Source organism: Salmo salar, chromosome ssa18 (genome assembly GCF_905237065.1).
Source record: "Salmo salar chromosome ssa18, Ssal_v3.1, whole genome shotgun sequence".
NCBI lineage: Eukaryota > Metazoa > Chordata > Actinopteri > Salmoniformes > Salmonidae > Salmo > Salmo salar.
Window position 1 is genome coordinate 83,669,767 of NC_059459.1, and position 22,847 is coordinate 83,692,613.

The 22,847-nt window shown below is 41.9% G+C and overlaps 1 protein-coding gene and 1 long non-coding RNA gene across 2 annotated transcripts in view; both read left to right on the forward strand.

The window, feature by feature from the left end:
• Nucleotides 1–4,296, forward strand: part of LOC106596013 (basement membrane-specific heparan sulfate proteoglycan core protein) — a 221,626-nt gene extending 217,330 nt beyond the window's left edge. Inside the window, exons 13-22 of the mRNA XM_045700624.1 lie at nt 657–977; nt 1,073–1,351; nt 1,525–1,773; nt 2,488–2,613; nt 2,740–2,764; nt 2,853–2,926; nt 3,373–3,423; nt 3,531–3,616; nt 4,022–4,079; nt 4,205–4,296. Coding sequence (XP_045556580.1) covers nt 657–977; nt 1,073–1,351; nt 1,525–1,773; nt 2,488–2,613; nt 2,740–2,764; nt 2,853–2,926; nt 3,373–3,423; nt 3,531–3,616; nt 4,022–4,079; nt 4,205–4,296 — 1,361 coding nt within the window. The remainder of the gene's footprint in view (nt 1–656; nt 978–1,072; nt 1,352–1,524; nt 1,774–2,487; nt 2,614–2,739; nt 2,765–2,852; nt 2,927–3,372; nt 3,424–3,530; nt 3,617–4,021; nt 4,080–4,204) is intronic.
• A 4,146-nt stretch (nt 4,297–8,442) lies between these two features.
• Nucleotides 8,443–12,558, forward strand: LOC123728785 (uncharacterized). Its single transcript, XR_006760567.1, has 4 exons — nt 8,443–8,530; nt 8,814–8,884; nt 9,179–9,241; nt 9,783–12,558. It is a non-coding gene; the product is annotated as an uncharacterized lncRNA (long non-coding RNA).
• The last annotated feature ends 10,289 nt before the right edge of the window (nt 12,559–22,847 follow it).

Sequence of the window (22,847 nt, forward strand, 5' to 3'; positions counted from 1 at the left end):
AACCACAACCTCTGGATACTCCTACACACTTAGCTGGGTCAGTGTCTCTGATGGAGGACAGTACTGGTGCAGAGCTGGGAGAGGAGACCCAGTCTACTACACCCTGTACAGTGACCCAGTCCAGATAAACATTACTGGTGAGTCTATATCAGCCTTATGATAAATTGTTATTTTATATGGATAGACGGTAATCTATGGTATAATATTTTGTCTGTTTACTGTATCACAACAATGATAGCTAACTTGAAGCTATAGTGCAACTGTTTATTCAGTTAGTTGTGTCTGTGCAGAGAGACCTGTTGCTGTTCTGATCCTCCAACCCAACTGGACCCAGATATTCAGAGGAGAGACTGTTACTATGAGATGTGACATACAGGGAGGAGGAGACACTGACTGGGACTACAGATGGTATAAGAATAGTCAGTTATTCAGCCCCTTTAACACAAAGCCTGAACATAGAATCAGTCCTGTCTACAGGTCTAACAGTGATTCATATACCTGTGAGGGTGTAAAGGGAAACAAGCTCTCCAAGACCAGTGAGGCTGTAAAACTGACCGTGTCTGGTAAGTCTATCTAATCATGTATAAAATAAATTGGGTTCACTAGAATACTTTCTAAGACTGAAAGGTTGAAACCTGTCCTCTATCAAATCACAGATCAACCCCAACCTGTCCTGAGTATCTCTCCTCAGTGGCTGAACCCTGGAGACTTAGTGACTCTGAGCTGTGAAGTTGACAAGACTTCTACAGGCTGGAGGTTCTCCTGGTACAGGACTGTTCCCTACAGAGCTGGGTTACCCTCCCTATCAGACAAGTCTTACTCTCTACAGCCCATATCTGACAATGTGACTAGTGAAGACTCCTACACTCTGATCCCTGCTGGTGCTACTCCCACAGGAGGATATGTGTGTAGAGCTGGGAGAGGAGACCCAGTCTATCATACACTCTACAGTCAACCTCAGTTTCTCTGGTCAGGAGGTAACTAACTGTATTGAATCTGTATTGAATTATATTTAAGTCACCATCATGTGTCTATATAACTATAGGTCTGACTCTGTCTCTCTTTGATTCAGATCTGCAGCCTTCAGTGTCTCTTACAGTAAATCCCAACAGAACTCAACACTTTACATCAATGTCTCTCTCACTGAGCTGTGAGGAGAAGGGGAACTCTACTGGATGGAGACTGAAGAGATACACAGAGACAGCATGGCCGTCACAGTGTCCATCTACCTGGAGATCAGTAACAGAATCCACCTGCACCATCACATCATTGGACACATGGTACAGTGGAGTGTTCTGGTGTGAGTCTGGATCAGGAGAGTACAGTAATGCTGTCAACATCACAGTAAATGGTACGCCTATTATACAACATTCACTAACATGTTTACATTTCAATGAATGTTATGTTTTATTCTGTAACTGATTGATTGCGTCTCATAAAATAAAACACAAGCTCATAAGATGTTGATGTATTGTGAATTATTACTCCAGATTTACAGTATTATTGATACATTATGTTACACAGATGGTGATGTGATCCTGGAGAGTCCTGTCCATCCCGTGACTGAAGGAGACTCTGTGACTCTGACCTGTACATTTAGATATCAGGAAACAAATCCTAACCCCAAGACTGATTTCTACAAAGATGGAATACTCATCAAGAATGAGACCACAGGAGAGATGACCATCCCTACAGTATCCAAGTCAGATGAAGGATTCTATAAGTGTAAATCTGGTGAAGGAGAATCACCAGAGAGCTGGGTGACAGTGAGAGGTGAGAAAACATTTATGATCACAAGTTAGTTACCTTTTCATTATCTGTGTGAAAAACATGTGATTTAAGTGTTGATGTTAATGTAGTTTTGAATGTGGTGGAACATTCTTGAAATACACAGGAAACTGTTGTGTGAAAAACCCAGCAGTGTTGCAGTTCTTGACACACTCAAACTGATGCGGCTGGCACCTACTATCCTGCCCCGTTCAAAGGCACTTAAATATTTAGTCAACAGGTGCTCTCCCCTAGAAAATATGATCTATCAACTAAATTGTCAAAAGACGGGCCAGCCTACTTTTTTTTCATGCTCTGTACTCTTCACCTATATAACCTCTCTCAGAGTCTGTGCTGTTCTCTCTCCAGTCTCAGATACATACAGGAATTGAACAACTTTATTTATGTTCCACCTCAGAGTCTGATGGTGTTGTCCTGTTCTCTCTCCAGTCTCTCCAGTCTCAGATACATACAGGAATTGAACTACTTTATTTATGTTCTACCTCAGAGTCTGATGGTGTTGTGCTGTTCTCTCTCCAGTCTCTCCAGTCTCAGATACATACAGGAATTGAACTACTTTATTTATGTTCTACCTCAGAGTCTGATGGTGTTGTGCTGTTCTCTCTCCAGTCTCTCCAGTCTCAGATACATACAGGAATTGAACTACTTTATTTATGTTCCACCTCAGAGTCTGATGGTGTTGTGCTGTTCTCTCTCCAGTCTCTCCAGTCGTATCTCCTGGATCCTCTACATCAGTCCTAGTAGGAGTGGTTGTGGGTCTGGTTGTTGCTGGTGTTCTACTGGTCATTCTCCTGGTCCTGCTGTGGAGATATCAAAACAGAAAAGGTGAGACCTTTGTCACTTATCACTTAATGGAAAATGGATTATTAAGTTTGGAACAAAAATGTCAAAATGAAAATATAAATAGTTGAAGAAAGTTCAGTACATAAAACAATGTGTTTGTCATTACAGGTTCCTGTTTCAACAGAATATTCTGGTGAGTACACCTGTCTCTCAACTATATTGATACATACAGTATAACATCTTCTCTGTGCTTCATATGCTGAGTATCTCTCTCCATGTAGGCCCCCTCAGCCCCAGAGAACCAACCAGGACCCCCAACAAGACCAAGGATATGTGTATACCCTTCAGCAGCATCGTCAGTCTCTCATCCCAAACCTCTACCACTCCTCTCTCTGTAACCTCAAATCAAATTGTATTTGTCACATGTGCCGAATACAACTGTAGACCTTACTGTGAAATGCTTACTTACAAGGTCTTAACCAACAATGCCGTTAAAGAAATAGAATTGACAGATTTGCGAAATGGAGGGGGAGGAAGAGCTTTCTATGTGTCTCTGTGTGTGGATTAAAGGTGATCTAGACTTCCTAGATATTAGACATCACTCACCAGCTGTTATTCACAAAGACACACACTCCCCCACCCTCATCTTTACAGACGTAGCTGTCCTGCCCTGCCGATGCACATCAACATGTATCTTTCTGAATAGACTGGAATTTAAATGGAACTGACCCCAAGCCTGATAACAACATGTCCCTAGGCAACCAACCTAACTAACCTGCCTCTCTCTTCTTTGACCAACAGGTGACACTAACATCTACGATACGATCAATCCCTCAGACAACAATGATAATGGTAGTGTAATGTAATGTTTTCAGTATAAATGTGTAGTAGTCTGCTGCTCTTCATTTAATATGACATGTAGTTTGACTAAGTGGAGGTGTTTGTGTATTATGTCTCAGATGCTTCTGCTGCTGGACCAAGTCATGTGACTTACGCCCAGATTCAACTGAAAAAGTTGGACAAGAAAAAGAAAGCTGACTCAACTGTGACATACATTTATTTAAAAAAATGTGCGGTGTGTCCAAGAAGAGTTAAAATGATGTACAAAAAAGAACCAGGCGATGTGGACAAAAAATCTATATTGTGATAAATGTACTGAATTCATTTAACTAATATTACTAGTTGGATGGTTGTAGCCATCTATTGTCCAATTAACAATCACCCATATTAGCAAAGCTATTTCATTTTAAACTTCACATTTCTCTAGTATAAGCTACTTATCGTAATGAACAATTTCAGCAAAATTCCCACGATAAGTGGTCGGTATGGTTGGTGTCGCTCATATTCGGTTTATCATCCCAGCTGTCGTATAAAAATGACATATACTGTATATATAAACATTTTTACTAATTGACAAATTCTCTGCTCTTCTTCCTCCTCTTCAGAAAAGCTAGCTGATCCAGCTAAAAATCCAGTCTACTCTGTGGTGAAAACAGGGAAAGCCACAGGTAAGATCCATTCTGCAAGTTTGCAGTCATTCAAATCAAAATTTGCAATTTTGTACTTTCAGATGAAGCGGCAGAATATGCAATAAACTCATTTCATTTGTTGACTGAAAATGTCCCATTGTCAGCAGCAGCTGGACCTGTTGATGTGACCTATGCTGAGGTGGACCTCAAAAACAAGGCCAAAGCCAAGAAGAAGAGAGGTAATATTGTTGAATAGCTGTATATGTAAGGGATAACCAACGAGGGGCTATGCATTCTATGGAAAATGATGCATGATGTGAAAGGCTGTTCTTTATAAATAATGCAACTCCGTATAAGGTTGAAGGAAAACAAATGCACTAACCTTCCACAGAGATGCATTATTTTCCAGAGAACGCATAGAGCCCTGAGTTGATTACCTCGCTTGTACCACGGCTATAATTTAACACAGTAAAAATGTGTTCATTTACTGGTAGAAATGTATTCAAGATCCAATGAAGTAGCTAGCTAGCAAGTTAATAGATAGCTACAGTAGTTGCCGTGGTAACAAAACAGAGACTTGCTAGCTTAGCTAATAAACCATCATATTCAACAATGCCAATGATGTTATCAATTTGACTTTTGCTTTCAACAGCAGCTTAAACATAGAACATGGAAGAATTAACTACATAGCCATTGAATATTGCAGTGCATTATTTAAGCAGTAAGGCCCGAGGAGGTGTGGTATATGGCCAATATACCACGGCTAAGGGCTGTTCTTAAGCATGACGCAACACGGAGTGCCTGGACACAGCCCTTAGCCGTTCCATATTTGCCATATATCACAAGCCCCTGAGGTGTCTTATTGCTATTATAAACTGGTTACCAATGTAATTAGAGCAATGTTATTTCATATACAGTGGGAGGGGGAAGTATTTGATCCCCTGCTGATTTTGTATGTTTGCCCACTGATAAAGAAAGGATCAGTCTATAATTTTAATGGCAGGTTTATTCGAACAGTGAGAGACAGAATAACAACAAAAATATCCAGAAAAACGCATGTCAAAAATGTTATGAATTGGTTTGCATTTTAATGAGGGAAATAATTATTTGACCCCCTCTCAATCAGAAATATTTCTGGCTCCCAGGTGTCTTTTATACAGGTAACGAGCTGAGATGAGGAGCACACTCTTAAAGGGAGTGCTCCTAACCGCAGGTTGTTACCTGTAAAAAAGACACCTGTCCACAGAAGCAATCAATCAATCAGATTCCAAACTTTCCACCATGGCCAAGACCAAAGACCTCTCCAAGGATGTCAGGGACAAGATTGTAGACCTACACAAGGCTGGAATGGGCTACAAGACCATCGCCAAGCATCTTGGTGAGAAGGTGACAACATTTGGTGCGATTATTCGCAAATGGAAGAAACACAAAAGAACTGTCAATATCCCTTGGCCTGGGGCTCCATGCAAGATCTCACCTCGTGGGGTTGCAATGATAATGAGAACGGTGAGGAATCAGCCCAGAACTACACAAGAGGATCTTGTCAATGATCTCAAGGCAGTTGGGACCATAGTCACCAAGAAAACAATTGGTAACACACTACGCCGTGAAGGACTGAAATCCTGCAGCGCCCGCAAGGTCCCCCTGCTCAAGAATACATATACATGCCCATCTGAAGTTTGCCAATGAACATCTGAATGACTCAGAGGACAACTGGTGAAAGTGTTGTGGTCAGATGAGACCAGAATGGAGCTCTTTGGCATCAACTCAACTCGCCGTGTTTGGAGGAGGAGGAATGCTGCCTATGACCCCAAGAACACTATGTCCACCGTCAAACATGGAGGTGGAAACATTATGCTTTGGGGGTGTTTTTCTGCTAAGGGGACAGGACAACTTCACCGCATCAAAGGGACGATGGACGCGGCCATATATCGTCCAATCTTGGGTGAGAACATCCTTCCCTCAGCCAGGGCATTGAAAATGGGTCGAGGATGGGTATTCCAGTATGACAATGACCCAAAACACATGGCCAAGGCAACAAAGTAGTGGCTCAAGAAGAAGCACATTAAGGTCCTGGAGTGGCCTAGCCAGTCTCCAGATCTTAATCCCGTAGAAAATCTGTGGAGGGAGCTGAAGGTTCAAGTTTCCAAACGTCAGCCTCGAAACCTTAATGACTTGGAGAAGATCTGCAAAGAGGAGTGGGACAAAATCCCTCCTGAGATGTGTGCAAATCTGGTGGCCAAGTACAAGAAACGTCTGACCTCTGTGATTGCCAACAAGGGTTTTGCCACCAAGTACTAAGTCATGTTTTGCAGGGGGGTCAAATACTTATTTCCCGCATTAAAATGCAAATCATTTTTTAACATTTTTGACATGCGTGTTTCCGGATTTTTTTGTTGTTATTCTGTCTCTCACTGTTCAAATAAACCTACCATTAAAATTATAGACTGATCAATTCTTTGTAAGTGGGCAAACATACAAAATAAGTTGGGGATCAAATACTTTTTTCCCCCACTGTATGTGGTACACGGTCTGATATACTACGGCTGTCAGACAAGCCGCATTCAGGGATCAAACCACCCAGTTAATAAAACGAAACAATGCACACTCTAGAATGCCCTTCAAGCCAATCAGAAATGAGTATTCAACAATGCCATGCTATAATGTTCTGTATAACTGTAAATGTTTTCTGATATTTTATTGTCACCCACTATAGAAACAGCAACCTCACCTGAGGCAGATTCAGTCTATTCTCAAGTAAAGCCACGCACAGCCCCCGGTAAGACTAAGGACTCGATTCAATCCATATTGCGGAAGTTCAGTGGTAAAGCGCAATTGAAATGTTAATTTTGCTATAGCGCTGAACTTCCACGATATGGATTGAATCAAGCCCTTAATCACAATCTTTTGAAAGGATATGGAACTAATACTTAGATATACTCTAATATCAGAGCATGTCCTAACAAACTGGTGAGAAAACATTTATGATCACATGTTACCTTTTTATGATCGGTGTGATGAATTTGGGATTATAGTGTTTTTACATACGTTTGCATTTGCACCATAGCAAATATTATCTTGCATCTAAATTGTAAAAAGATATGATAATCGCGCCGAGGGGGAGGGCTGCCGTTTTACAGGCTCCTAACCAACTATGTTATTTTGTGTTTTTTCGCATTGTTTGTAACTTATTTTGTACATAATGTTGCTGCTACGGTCTGTTATGACCGAAAATGACTTCTGGATATCAGAACAGCGATTACTCACCTCCAACTGGATGAAGAGTTTTTCTTTAATGAGTCCAACGTGAAGGACATACTCCATTCCAGACTGTCCTAGTTACAGGACAATAAAAATTTTAATATCTTATGTTTCACCAAGTAGTGGATGAATGACGACACGGATCATTTACAGTTGGCTGGGTTTTCTGTGCATCGGCAGGGCAGAACAGCTACGTCTGTAAAGATGAGGGTGGGGGAGTGTGTGTCTTTGTGAATAACAGCTGGTGAGCGATGTCTAATATCTAGGAAGTCTAGATCACCTTTAATCCACACACAGAGACACATAGAAAGCTCTTCCTCCCCCTCCATTTGGCAAATCTGTCAATTCTATTTCTTTAACGGCATTGTTGGTTAAGGCCTTGTAAGTAAGCATTTCACAGTAAGGTATACAGTTGTATTCGGCACATGTGACAAATACAATTTGATTTGGAGATGAAGGCTGGACTTGAATCTCTTAAATTCACTACTATACTCTACACCTATATTACCTCTCTCTGAGATATGATGGTGTTGTGATGTTTCAGACGATACAGAATATGCGATAAGCTAATTCCTTTGTTTGTTGACTGGAAATGTCCATTTTCAGCAGCAGCTGGACCTGTTGATGTGACCTATGCTGAGGTTGACCTTCAAAAGAAGCCCAAAGTCAAGAAGAAGAGAGGTAAGACAGGACATCCCTCCATCCATATTCCCTTCATCAGAACCTCACACCTATTTGACCTCATAGTGAATAAATGTATATATTATTCTGGATATAAGAATAGAGGTAAGACTGGACATCCCTCCCCCTCCCAACCATCATAATCTTCACTAACCTCGTACAACCATCTGGAAAGTCTTGAAGGTTTATGTTCTGTTTCTCTACACGGTAATACAAGGTTAAATCCTCACACCTCTTTGACCCCGTGTTGTATAACTGTATATTTTACTGTACATTATTCTGTATGTACCTGGATATTATTCTGGATGTTATTCTGTATATAAATATACATTATTCAAGATGTTTTTCTGTATTTAACTGTATATTATCCTGTATACAACTCTGTGTTCTGTATATATTGCTGTATATTATTCTGTATATAACTGTATACAATTCTGATGTTTATCCTCCTACAGAAACACCAACATTACCAGGGACAGACTCAGTCTATTCTCTAGTGAAGCCGTACACTGACCCCGGTAATACTAAATCAGCGATCTATTAAACGGGTATGAAACTACACTATACAGTATCTCTCATATTAGAGTATATCTAAGTATGTCCTAACAAACTGGTGAGAAAATGTTTCTGATCACATGTTACGTTTTTATCATCCATGTGATGAATTTTCAATTATAGTGTTGATGTTAAGATACGTTTGGATTTGCACTCTCAAAGCAAATATTATTTTGCTACTAAATTGTCTGAAGATACAGGCTGGCCAATTGGAAAGCAGGATATGCATTAAGCTAATTCCTTCATTTGTTGACTGGAAATGTCCATTGTCAACAGCAGCTGGACTGTTGATGTGACCTATTCTGAGGTGGACCTCAAAAACAAGGCCAAAGCCAAGAAGAAGAAAGGTAAGACTGGACATCCCTCCCTCTATATTCCGCTTATCACAACCTCATATCTCATATCTCATATTGAATACATGGATATTATTATGATATTAGTCTGGGCATTAGTCTGGGCATTAGTCTGGGCATTAGTCTGGGCGTTAGTCTGGGCATTAGTCTGGGCATTAGTCTGGGTATTAGTCTGGGTATTAGTCTGGGTGTTAGCCTGGGTGTTAGCCTGGGTATTATTTTGTTTATGATTCTGGATATTATTGTGGATATAACTATTATATTATGCTGATGTTTATCCTCCTACAGAAAGAGCAACCCCACCAGAGGCGGATTCAGTCTATTCTCGATTGAAGCCACGCTCATGCCCCGGTAAGAATTATAGCCATTTGTTATTGATTCTAAAATTAAATAAATATGGAACTAATGTGCTGAAATCAAATTCTAATGTATCTATTTAAAGTATATCTCTGTTTTATTCTTGGGAGATTGTTTTACTGCATGCAGGTCCTTGAGGGAGATGGAGGGATAAATAACTTTGTGGTGATATGTTACAGGTCCTTGAGGGATACATAACATTGTGTGGTGATATGTCACAGGTCCTTGAGGGATAAATAACATTGTGTGGTGATATGTCACAGGTCCTTGAGGGATAAATAACATTGTGTGGTGATATGTTACAGGTCCTTGAGGGAGATGGAGGGATAAATAACTTTGTGTAGTGATATGTTACAGGTCCTTGAGGGATAAATAACATTGTGTGGTGATATGTTACAGGTCCTTGAGGGAGATGGAGGGATAAATACCTTTGTGTGGTGATATGTTACAGGTCCTTGAGGGATAAATAACTTTGTGTGGTGGTATGTTACAGGTCCTTGAGGGATAAATAACTTTGTGTGGTGATATGTTACAGGTCCTTGAGGGAGATGGAGGGACACATAATCAGAGGAGGAGCAGGAGAAACCTGGGAATATGGATTATTCACACATGTTTGCACACACACACGCAAGCACACCCACACACCCATGCAAGCGCACTCACAGATACACACACACACACACATAAAGGATTTATATATATATATATGATTTAATATTGGTTTAATTGTGAATTACTGTAACAGCTTTTTAAACAATGATATGGTGTAATGATGATGGATCTTATCTTCAGCTACAGTAATTGTATCTGTATTGTGCATTGACTTGTTTGGTTGTAAATGTACTGAAATGTATTATCATTGGTTTGTTACTTCTGTCACTCGGCCAAAAGTATGTGGACACACATTCAAATTAGTGGAGTTGGCTATTACAGCCACACCCCTTGCTGACGGGTGTGTATAAAATCAGTCATGCAATCCCCATAGACAAACGCTGGCAGTAGAATGGCCGGTACTGCTGAACTCAGTCACTTTTAACATAGAACGGTTATAGGATGCCAGCTTTCCAACAACTCAGTTCATCAATCTTCTGCCCTGCTAGAGCTGCCCTGTCAGCACAAGAACTGTTCGTCGGGAACTTCATGAAATGGGTTTCCATGGACGAGCAGCCGTACACAAGCCTAATATCACAATGCGCAATGCCAAGCATCAGCTGCAGTGGTGTAAAGCTCGCCCCCAACGCTACAGGATACAGTGACAATCTAGACGAATCTGTGCTTCCAACTTGTGGCAATAGTTTGAGGAAGGCCCTTTCCTGTTTCAGCATGACACTGCCCCTGTGCACAAAGCGAGGTCCATACAGAAATGGTTTGTCGAGATTGGTGTGGAGGAACTTAACTGGCCTGCGCAGAGCCCTGACCTCAACCTCATGGAACACCTTTGGGATGAATTGGAACGCTGACGGCGAGCCCGGCCTAATAACCCAACATCAGTGCCCAACCTCACTAATGCTCTTGTTGCTGAATGGAAGCAATTTGCAGCAGCAATTTACCAACACCTAGTGGAAAGATTTCCCATAAAAGTGGAGGCTGTTATTGTATCAAAAGGGGACCAATTCCATATTAATGCCCATGATTTTGGAATGAGATGTTTGACGAGAAGGTGTCCTCATACTTTTGTCCATTTAGTGAATATACTGAACAAGAATATAAAACACAACATGTAAAGTTTTGGTCCCACGTTTCATGAGCTGAAATGTTCCAAACACACAAAAAGCTTATTTCTCAAAAATGTTTTGGAAAAATGTGTTTACATCCCTGTTAGTGAACATTTCTCTTTTGCCAATATAATTCATACACCTGACAGGTGTGGTATATTAAACAGCATGATCATTACACAGGTGGCTCTTGAGCTGGGGAGAGTATAATACCACTCTAAACTGTGCTATTTTGTCACACAACACAATGCCACAGATGTCTCAAGTTTTGAGGGAGCGTGCAATTGGAATGCTGACTGCAGGCATGTCCACCTGAGCTGTTGCTAGAGAATTTAATGTTTATTTTTCCACCATAAGCCACCTCCAACGTGGTTTTAGAGAATGTGGCAGTACTTCTAACCATCTTCACAACCGCAGACTACGTGTAACCACGCCAGCCCAGGACTTCCACATCTGGCTTCTTTACATGCAGGATGGTCTGAGATGAGCCACCCGTACACCTGAGGAAACTCTGGGTTTGTACCCAAAAATTATTTCTGCACAAACTATCAGAAGATGTCTCAGGGAAACCTATCTGCGTACTCGTTGTCCTCACCAGGGTCTTGACCTGACTGCAATTTGGTGTTGTAACCAACTTCAGTTGGCAAATGCACACATTCGTTGGCCACTGGCATGCTGGAGAAGTTTGCTCATCTCGGATTAATCCCGGTTTCAACTGTACTGGGTATGGTGTCCTGTGGGCGATCGGTTTGCTTTTGTCAACGCTGTGAACAGAGTGCCCCATGGTGGCGGTGGGGTTATGTTATGGGAGGGCATAAGCTATGGACAACTAACACAATTGCATTTTTTCGATGGCAATTTGAGATCCTGATGCCCATTGTTGTGCCACTAATCCGCCGCCATCAACTCATGTTTCAGCATGATAATGCACGGCCCCATGCCGCAAGGATCTGTACATATTTACAGGAAGGTGAAAATGTCCCAGTTCTTCCATGGCCTGCATACTCACCAGACATGTCAGCCATTGAGCTGGTTTGGGATGATCTGGATCGACGTGTACGAAAGCGTGTTCCAGTTACCGCCAATATCCCACACAAGATACTGACTGGTTTTCTCATCCATGCCCCTACTTTTTTTCAAGGTATCTATCTGTGACCAACAGATGCATATGAGGAAGGCAGTCATGTGAACTCCATAGATTAGGGCCTAATGAATTTATTTCATTTGACTAATTTCCTTATATGAACTGTAACTCAGTAAAATCTTTTAAATTGTTGCATGCTGAGATTATATTTTTGTTCAGTGTATTTGTATGTACATTTGACAGATTATTAGAATTATATATATTTTTTTTAAAGACTCTACTTTTTCAATATATTTGCTTTTGTAATTAACTTTTTTTTTAATCATCCCCAAGAGGGCATGAATGTACAAGTAAACGGTTATAGACAACTCATCCATACAAAGTGCGTTGGCCAGCCCTCCTTTCAGCCTAAAATAGTTTTTGGGCTACCCAATCTGTGAGTTCAGGGGACAATCTGTGATTGGTACATACATGTTGGGAATCTTGAAGAATATAACTTGTAAATGCCTCATGAGCTTAGTTGCCAATTGAGATTTTCATAATACATTTTTAAATAAAGATGTTGAAATATAAAGTTGTTCTCTGTTTTATGATGTATTTCTGTAAACATCTAGACAATAAAGACACTGTGAAAGTGAACACTGAAACATGTATGTGAGAAACACCTCAACAAAGAGATCATGAAAGGCCAATAGGGGACATTTACTACATTATATTAATTGTCATGAATTAACCCCTAAATTGTTTGGGATAATTTTATAATACAATTTCAAGTTGTACTTTTCCCATCCAGTTTAATAAATATTGTCATACATTCAAACACAATGAGATTTTAGGGACAAAAACTTATTTTGATCTTGACTAAATGCATGTAAGGATATGGAGTAGTTACAGAAACAGCTCTGCGGGGGGCGATAAAACACCAGGAAGAATTAAGCTTCACGGTTTAACCAAGAATCCCAGTTACAGGTTATAGGTTTTGAATACAGTCTTCCTCATTGAGTCTCTGGTCTGTGGTAGTGACCTCACAACAGCTCTGCCTCAGATGTGCACACACACACACACACACACACACACACACACACACACACACACACACACACACACACACACACACACACACACACACACACACACACACACACACACACACACACACACACACACACACACACACACACACACACACACAACGACACGGACACACGTCCCAGGAGAATGCTGAGTAAGAACAGTGGACTGGTGAGGTGCATAACAGAACTCATATTCAGTTCCTATTTTCCCCTGGCCTTTATGTGAATATTGTGGTAATATCAATGTACTGCAGTCATTCTGATACCATCTCTAAAGGCAGTACCAAGACAGTTGGCTTGTCATGCTCATTAGAATGTACTCTAGGTAGGATTCTAGCTCGCTGTAGTTACAGTGTAAATTAACTTCATACTGACAGCACATAATGACAGCACATCTATTTGTGGGTGATACTGACAGTTGTGGAAGCAATTGTAGTTTTTGGTGAATCTATTCGTATAAATCGGTGACAGTGACACTATTCTCATATTTAAATACTGTCTCTGCAGCCTGTTGTCCAAGGCAGGTAAATGATGTGGTGAGGTGTATTCAGATGAGATATTGGTCATTTGATCCTCTTTCATGGTTTTAAAATGACCAAATATCAACCAATGTGTATGAACTAGGCAATTACTAATACTACTGCTACTACTACTACTACCACTACTACTGCTACTACTATTACTACTACTACTACTACTACTACTACTACTACTGCAACTGCTACTACTACAACAGCTACTACTACTACTACTACTACTACTACGACTACTAATCAAATTCAAATCAAATCAAATGTATTTATATAGCCCTTCTTACATCAGCTGATATCTCAAAGTGCTGTGCAGAAACCCAGCCTAAAACCCCAAACAGCAAGCAATGCAGGTGTAGAAGCACGGTGGCTAGGAAAAACTCCCTAGAAAGGCCAAAACCTAGGAAGAAACCTAGAGAGGAACCAGGCTATGAGGGGTGGCCAGTCCTCTTCTGGCTGAGCCGGGTGGAGATTATTACAGAACATGGCTAAGATGTTCAAATGTTCATAAATGACCAGCATGGTCAAATAATAATAATCACAGTGGATGTAGAGGGTGCAACAAGTCAGCACCTCAAGAGTAAATGTCAGTTGGCTTTTCATAGCCGATCATTGAGAGTATCTCTACCGCTCCTGCTGTCTCTAGAGAGTTGAAAACAGCGGGTCTGGGACAGGTAGCACATCCGGTGAACAGGTCAGGGTTCCATACCTGCATGCAGAACAGTTGAAACTGGAGCAGTAGCACGGCCAGGTGGACTGGGGACAGCAAGGAGTCATCATGTCAGGTAGTCCTGAGGCATGGTCCTAGGGCTCAGGTCCTCCGAGAGAGAGAAAGAAAGAAAGAAAGTAAAAGAGAGAATTAGAGAGAGCATATTTAAATTCACACAGGACACTGGAAAAGACAAGAGAAATACTCCAGATGTGACAGACTGACCCTAGCCCCCCGACACATATACTACTGCAGCATAAATACTGGGGCTGAGACAGGAGGGGTCAGGAGACACTGTGGCCCCATCCGATGAAACCCCCGGACAGGGCCAAACAGGTAGGATATTACCCCACCCACTTTGCCAAAGCACAGCCTCCACACCACTGGAGGGATATCTCCAACCACCAACATACCATCCCGGGACAAGGCCGAGTATAGCCCACAAAGATCTCCGCCACGGCACAGCCCAAGGGGGGGCGCCAACCCAGACAGGAAGACCACGTCAGTGACTCAACCCACTCAAGTGACGCACCCCTCCCAAGGACGGCATGGAAGAACACCAGTAAGCCAGTGACTCAGCCCCCGTAATAGGGGTAGAGGCAGAGAATCCCAGTGGGAAGAGGGGAAACCGGCCAGGCAGAGACAGCAAGGGTGGTTCGTTGCTCCAGCCTTTCCGTTCACCTTCACACCCCTGGGCCAGACTACACTTAATCATAGGACCTACTGAAGAGATATGTCTTCAGTAAAGACTTAAAGGTTGAGACTGACTACCACTACTACTACTAATAGGGAAGAGTAGTAGGTAGTTTAGTGTTAGGCAACACACTAAGACACAGGCCGAGGGCATGAGATGTGAAACAAACTACACCCGCTCGCAGTTGGCTCAGTAGGCAAATAGTCTAGAGACGCTGCTGACAGTGTTTGCGAGATGACGGACAAAAGGCTTTTTATAACCCGTCCCTCGACTCCTGCCATGTCTACAGACATCCCCCAAACAAAGAAAAACAGACTCAGAGAATGAATGAGTGCACAACTGGTAAATAGTTGCTTATAGACATGTCAGTCATGTGGCTAGCTGCTGGTTGAGACATCTATTGCAGTAACGTTGAATGGGCTCTGGCTAGTATTACTTAGCCCACTGTAGAAGGATGAAGTAAGAAGCTAACAATAAATAAAGTCCGCCTCAGCAGGAGCAAAAAATAAACTAAGTTCTCATGATAACTTTTTTTCACAGAGACTGGCTACTGAGAGAGACAGTGCTGTGGCGCTCAGTGGTGAGAATGAGGCAGGCTGCAATGTATGCAGGAGGAAGCAGAGAGAGCGAGAGAGGCAGCAAGCAGAGAGATAGGTTAGAATAATGGTTCGCAAACTTGTGGTCGAGGCCCAATGTTGGGTCCCTGAGAAAATGTAAAAACTTTTAATAAAAGAACTTGCTGTATGTTTCAACATGAACACCTCCACATGTCCCTCTCCCCTATAGGCTACTTTACTCTTCCCTATAGGCTACATTACACTTCCCTATAGGCTACATTACACTTCCCTATAGGCTACATTACACTTCCCTATAGGCTACATTACACTTCCCTATAGGCTACATTACACTCCCCTATAGGCTACATTACACTTCCCTATAGGCTACATTACACTTCCCTATAGGCTACATTACACTCCACATTAGGCTACTTTAAAATGCAGTCGAAATGCAAACAATACACTTTTTCTTTTTTGTTGCTGATGCTACGTGTCAGTGTGGACATTGATTGGGGACATTGCCCTGTGTAGGGTGGTGTCTTTTGGATGGGACGTTCAACAGATGTCCTGACTCTCTGTGGTCACTAAAGATCCCATGGCACTTATCGTAAGAGTAGGGGTGTTAATCCCGGTGTCCTGGATAAATTCCTAATCTGGTCTAATCATACCATCATGACCACCTAATCATCTCCAGCTTCTAATTGGCTCATTCATACCCCCCTCCTCTCCCCTGTAACTATGAGAGGAGTAAGCTTGCTACCATTTCCATTTGTGGGCAGTGGAACAAATTAGGTTAGCTAGGCCTGCACATCGCTCTATCTCTCTGAGTGTACAAAACATTAGGAAAACCTTCCTGATATTGTGTTGCCTTTTGCCCTCAGAACAGCCTCAAATCTTTGGTGCATGGGCTCTACAAGGTGTCAAAAGCGTTCCACAGGAATGCTGGCCCATGTTGACTCCAATGCTTCTCACAGTTGTCAAGTTGGCTGGATGTCCTTTGGGTGGTGGACCATTCTTAATACACAAGGGAAACTTCAGCGTGAAAAAGCCAGCAGCATTAGAGTCTGTCTGTCTGTCTGTCTGTCTGTCTGTCTGTCTGTCTGTCTGTCTGTCTGTCTGTCTGTCTGTCTGTCTGTCTGTCTGTCTGTCTGTCTGTCTGTCTGTCTGTCTGTCTGTCTGTATCCATCTATCTGTGCATAGTGCAACATGAAACAAACTTCTGCACATTCTGATGTCAAACCACAGGCTCTGATCTCATCTCTATTCTGGTTCCATCCTCCTTTCCTCCAATAAAGAGGTTGGGGCCATGTAGCTAATGAAACCAACCATAAAAACAAGTTTCTCAGAAAATAACAGATATACATTTCTGCAGAATCTTGTCTCTCTGTTTCTCTGTGTGACGGTAAAGAAGTGTGATCTAATCAGACTCATCATACAGGAAGTAGAGGGGTTTGTCAGAAGAACTGTAGTTCAGAGATGGTCAGAGGGACAGAATGGAGAACACCTTGCTCTGTGTGCTACTCTGTAAGTACTGACGTAGTATTAGTGTTTGTGTGTTGTCTATGAGCACAATGCACTCTGGGTTATATTACTACTCTATTACTACAGTAGTATACACTACTGTATAACTACTGTACCGTAATGACTTTGTCTTGAAGTGCTGAGTATCCTCATCTACTGTGGACACTGTGGTGAAGATGATGGTAGATATTCATTTATTTGATCAAATCTCCACCTCTATGGGTTGGCGCCCCCCCTTGGGTTGTGCCATGGCGGAGATCGCTGTGGGCTATGCTCGGCCTTGTCTTAGGATGGTAAGTTGGTGGTTGGAGACATCCCTCTAGTGGTGTGGGGGCTGTGCTTTGGCAAAGTGGGTGGGGTTATATCCTCCCTGTTTGGCCCTGTCCGGGGGTATCATCGGATGGGGCCACAGTGTCTTCTGATCCCTCCTGTCTCAGCCTCCAGTATTTATGCTGCAGTAGTTTATGTGTCGGGGGGCTAGGGTCAGTCTGTTACATCTGGAGTATTTCTCTTGTCTTATCCGGTGTCCTGTGTGAATTTAAATATGCTCTCTCTAATTCTCTCTTTCTCTCTTTCTGTCTTTCTCTCGGAGGACCTGAGCCCTAGGACCATGCCTCAGGACTACCTGGCATGATGACACCTTGCTGTCCCCAGTCCACCTGGCCGTGCTGCTGCTCCAGTTTCAACTGTTCTGCCTGCGGCTATGGAACCCTGACCTGTTCACCGGACGTGCTTGTTGCACCCTCGACAACTACTATGATTATTATTATTTGACCATGCTGGTCATTTATGGACATTTTAACATCTTGACCATGTTCTGTTATAATATCCACCCTGCACAGCCAGAAGAGGACTGGCCACCCCTCATAGCCTGGTTCCTCTCTAGGTTTCTTCCTAGGTTTTTGCCTTTCTAGGGAGTTTTTCCTAGGGAGTTTTTCCTAGCCACCGTGCTTCTTTCACCTGCATTGCTTGCTGTTTGGGGTTTTAGGCTGGGTTTCTGTAAAGCACTTTGAGATATCAGCTGATCTACGAAGGGCTATATAAATCAATTTGATTTGATTTGATTTATGTTTCATCCTCTTTGTCTCTGTCACTGCTTTTCCTTTCTCACAGTCATTGTTTTTGATGAAATAGTTGATTTAGTTGAAATAGGTGATTTAGTTGAAATAGATGATTCAGTTGAAATAGGTGATTCGACTGAAATAGGTGATTCAGTGGAAATAGACGATTCAGTTGAAAATAGGTGATTCAAATTCAATAGGTGATTCAGTTGAAATAGGTGATTCAGTTGAAATAAGTGATTCAGTTGAAATAGGTGATTCAGTTAAAATAGGTGATTCAGTTAAAATAGGTGATTCAGTTGAAATAGGTGATTCAATTGAAATAGGTGATTGATACACTATTTATATTGAGTCATTCATGATGTATGTGTCAGTATTCGGTTGTATTTGTATGCTCTGTAAAGAAAGTAAAACAAATGTGTTTTATTTGTCTCCTGATACTGTAACAAGTGTAAGGTTGTGTCTATGCAGAGAAACCTGTTCTGACCATCCAGCCCAACAGCACTCTGTACCCTGGAGAGACAGTTACTCTGACGTGTTCAGTAGAGTCTGACAGTATCTGGAACTATCAGTGGTTCAAAGACAGGAATGATAATGTAGTATCCCAGTCTGTCAGACACACTATAACAGGAGACACTCTCACCATCAGTAGAGCTGCTGAGTCTGACCAGGATCTCTACTGGTGTCAGGGAGAGATCCAGTCCAGATCCATATCATCAATCATCAGTGATCCTGTCACTATCACCCTACATGGTGAGTATTTTTGTAGTGCGTTTTTTTGTCAAACAGATAGAGACTATTTATACTGAGTGAACAAAACATTAAGAACACCAGCTCTTTCCATGACATGGACTGACCAGGTGAATCCAAGTGAAAGCTTTGATCCCTTATTGATGTCACTTGTTAAATCCACTTCAATCAGCGTAGATGAAGGGGATGAGACAGGTTATAGAAGGATTTCTAAGCTTTTGACAATTGAGACAGGAATTGTGTATGTCTGCCATTCAGAAGTTGAATGGGTAAGATACATTATTTAAGTGACTTTTAATGGGGTATGGTAGTAGAAGCCAGGCACACCAGTTTGTGTCAAGAACTGCGAAGCTACTGGGTTTTTCACACTCAACAGTTTCCCGTGTGTATCAAGAACGGTCTACCACCCAAGGGACAACAAGCCAACTTGACACAAATGTGAGAAGCATTGGAGTCAACATGGGCCAGCAGCCCTGTGGAAAACTTCTGACAACTTGTAGAGTCCATGCCCCAACAATTTGATGCTGTTCGGAGAGAAAAAAAGGTGGGGGGTGCAACTCCATATAAGGAAGGTGTCCTTAATGTTTTGTACACTCAGTGTATATTGAGTCAATCATGGTCTGCGTGTCAGTATTCTTAGATAAAATAAAAATAGATTCCTTCATTTTTTTCCAATTTCATAATACAATCACCATCCTTCTTTAATTATTATATTATAATAATTATAATCATGAAATAAATAAATATGGTGATCATATTTTGAAAAGATTCAAACAGTAACTGCATTTGCCTTAATGTTTGTGTTTTTCCACAGCTCTGCCCAGAGCCTCAGTGAGTATCTCTCCTCGGGGTCTCCTCTACTCTGGAGATACAGTCACTCTGCAGTGTGACATACCAGACTACACAGACTGGAGGTATTTCTGGTTCTGAGACAACCAACACCTTCCCAGTCAGACCAGTAACATTGGATTCTCTCACACTATCAGTAGAGCTGGTGTGTCTGACCAGGGTCAGTACTGGTGTGAAGGAAACAGAGCGTCTAGACCCACATCTTCACAACCAAGTAAAACTATTATTTTCACTGTAAAAGGTGAATTACTTTGTTCTGTTCTCTCTCTTGTCATACAGATAGACACTGTTGTTGAGTCAATCATGTAGACATTTTCTGTAGACTATTCTGCCTCACCAAATGTTGATCAGTTATTCATCAAGAGGACATATCACGCAGCAGATCAGATCCATGTTTTCCAGATACATCACAACCTTTTCTTGATTCCAACAGATAGTCATCCGACGGCTACGCTGAGTTCTGATAAAGAGGATGTATTCACAGGAGACAGTGTGACACTGAGCTGTACTGTAGAGTCTTCTGGATGGAAGTTTTACTGGTACAGACACAGACCAGACTCTACACCAGTAACCACAACCTCTGGATACTCCTACACACTCAGCTGGGTCAGTGTCTCTGATGGAGGACAGTACTGGTGCAGAGCTGGGAGAGGAGACCCAGTCTACTACAACCTGTACAGTGACCCAGTACAGATAAACATTACTGGTGAGTCTAAAACAGTTGTATGATAAATGGATGCTATTGTGTGAGTCAGGAGAGTACAGTAATGCTGTCAACATCACAGTGCATGGAGCGTCCGTTGTACAACATTCACAATGTTTTTTACATGTATGTGTATGATATGATTTTCAATTCTGTAACTGAATGTTTGCATCTCATAAAATATCCACCCACTCCAAAAAACAGAACTAACAGTCACTCTTGAATTTTCCCCCCTGCTAGCACTGACTTTGCCGATAGCTAATTTATTTAAGAAAAATGTATTTATATGACTGAGATATGTGGTTGTCCCACCTAGATATCTGAAGACGAATACACTAACTGTAAGTCACTGGATAACAGCATCTGCTAAGTGACTAAAATGTCAATGTAAAAATGTACAAGCTCATAATATGTTGATGTATTGTGAGTGATGAATCCAGATTTACAGTATTATTTATATACTATTGTTGTGACGTTGTATTAGTTAATGTGACGACTGTTGCTCATCGAATGATTAACGGTTTATAATTGCGTGATTAAATGAATTAAGCAATGAATCAAGCAATTATTAACTCATCAACCTGGGGCACCATGGGAACAGTATTTTGATTGAGTTTCTATTTCCCAAATTAACTTAAAGGATATCAGAATATCGATTTTACAACAGTCGCTAAATTAATCAATTTCCTCTACAGTCTCATTCTGAACGTCGCATAATCCGGGAATCTGCACGGACCCGGGCTTCACCAATGAGTTTACCACACCAATCTTAGTTGATTATTTATTTGCTAGCAAGCTAAAATGATGATAAAAATACACATACACAAAACACAGTCTAGCTATTGATTAGGACTTAGTATAACGGGCCAACACACTATGGCGCGTGTTACCCAAAATGGGGATTTAAAAGAGAGAGAAACAAAGGAAGTACACGAGAGAAATATACATTTGGGTTCATTTGTCAGCTATGCTTATTTAAACCTAGCCTTGCCCCGAACTGCCGCTCTTATGGGTCAGAATATAATGATGTAATTACGTGTTGGAGGTCTCAGGTGGGAAGCTCCGCGTGTGTCGTTTAGGCTTCTCAATGACGCACTTCTCCGGCGCAACTCTCTGGTTGTCCTCACGATGTCAGTGTCCTTCTTGGCTAAGTGGTCTGATCCCTCGCCCTTGATCTGAAAGGGGTTTTCTGAGGACAGACAGCTCTGTAGCTCAGAGCTCACAGCTTCGGACTCGAACGGTGTATATACCACGATTCAATGGAGAGTGTGGTTAGGCTTGAATTCACCCGCTTAGACACAGCTACTCGTCCGTTGCTCGTGTAGAAAAAGATTTCTTTGTCTTCAACCTTGTGTTTCGTTTTGGGGTTCGTTGACTTTGTTAGACCTTAGCTGCAGCTTGGGGTCACTTAGTCTCCTATGTTAATTCTTCACTCTCCTGTCTTATAGTCTCGGGTCAGAAGTGGGTGTAACCGCCTTTAGGGCAATTCTCTGGGCGGACCAAGTAAAGGGGCAAGGCCTAGATTTGACTAAAATCCTATTTTAGACACTACCTTCACATCTCATCTTTACCAAAACATTCTCTTTGATTTGGATATTTTCCACACAACGTACAATGTATAAACATCAGGCATATACTGGGAAAACTCTTAAAGGTACAATGTTTTCATAATAACGTCATCTCTTAACCTTTAATAACAATTCAAAAGTTACATATATTTTCATATTCCACCTCTCGTCATGACCACCATTGTGGCTGACGGAAACCATTGTTCCAAAGTCCCTTTATTGCATGTTTTAATGTTCTGAGGCCAGTTCTCCATAGTGAGAGGACAAAGGAATTTCTCAGTGGCCTAAGGTTTATTATGGCGTGAGGGGTCATAAAACCCTCACATCTTCAGACCCCTAGATCTCTCCTCCTCTGTTGGGGTTTTGGGAGATAATCTGTAGGGTGGTGGTCTCCTGTACCCTGACCTGATCAGGACAGTCATGACAGTCCCCCTCTGGTAGGTTCAACTTGGAATGATTCTGCATGTTGCAACCCACCATAAGAATGACCATCGGATGTCCTGGTCTGTGGATCATCAGAGCAGCCCCCCCCCTTTGGTGGTTCACCCTGGTAGGCTTTCCGCAAGCTGTGGATCACCACCAGAATGGACCTAGGAGGTCTGGCAGTGGCTCTGTGTTCCGGCCCGTCATCCGGTTATCCCGGCTAGTGGACCTAGGCAGTAACTTGGCAGACGTTAATAATGCACAACACTCAGGCAATACATCATTACATTTCCTCCCCAAACGAGCGGCGTCTTGGCTCTAAGGCTTCGTAAGTGTCAAAGGTAATGAAACGAAAAATTTGAA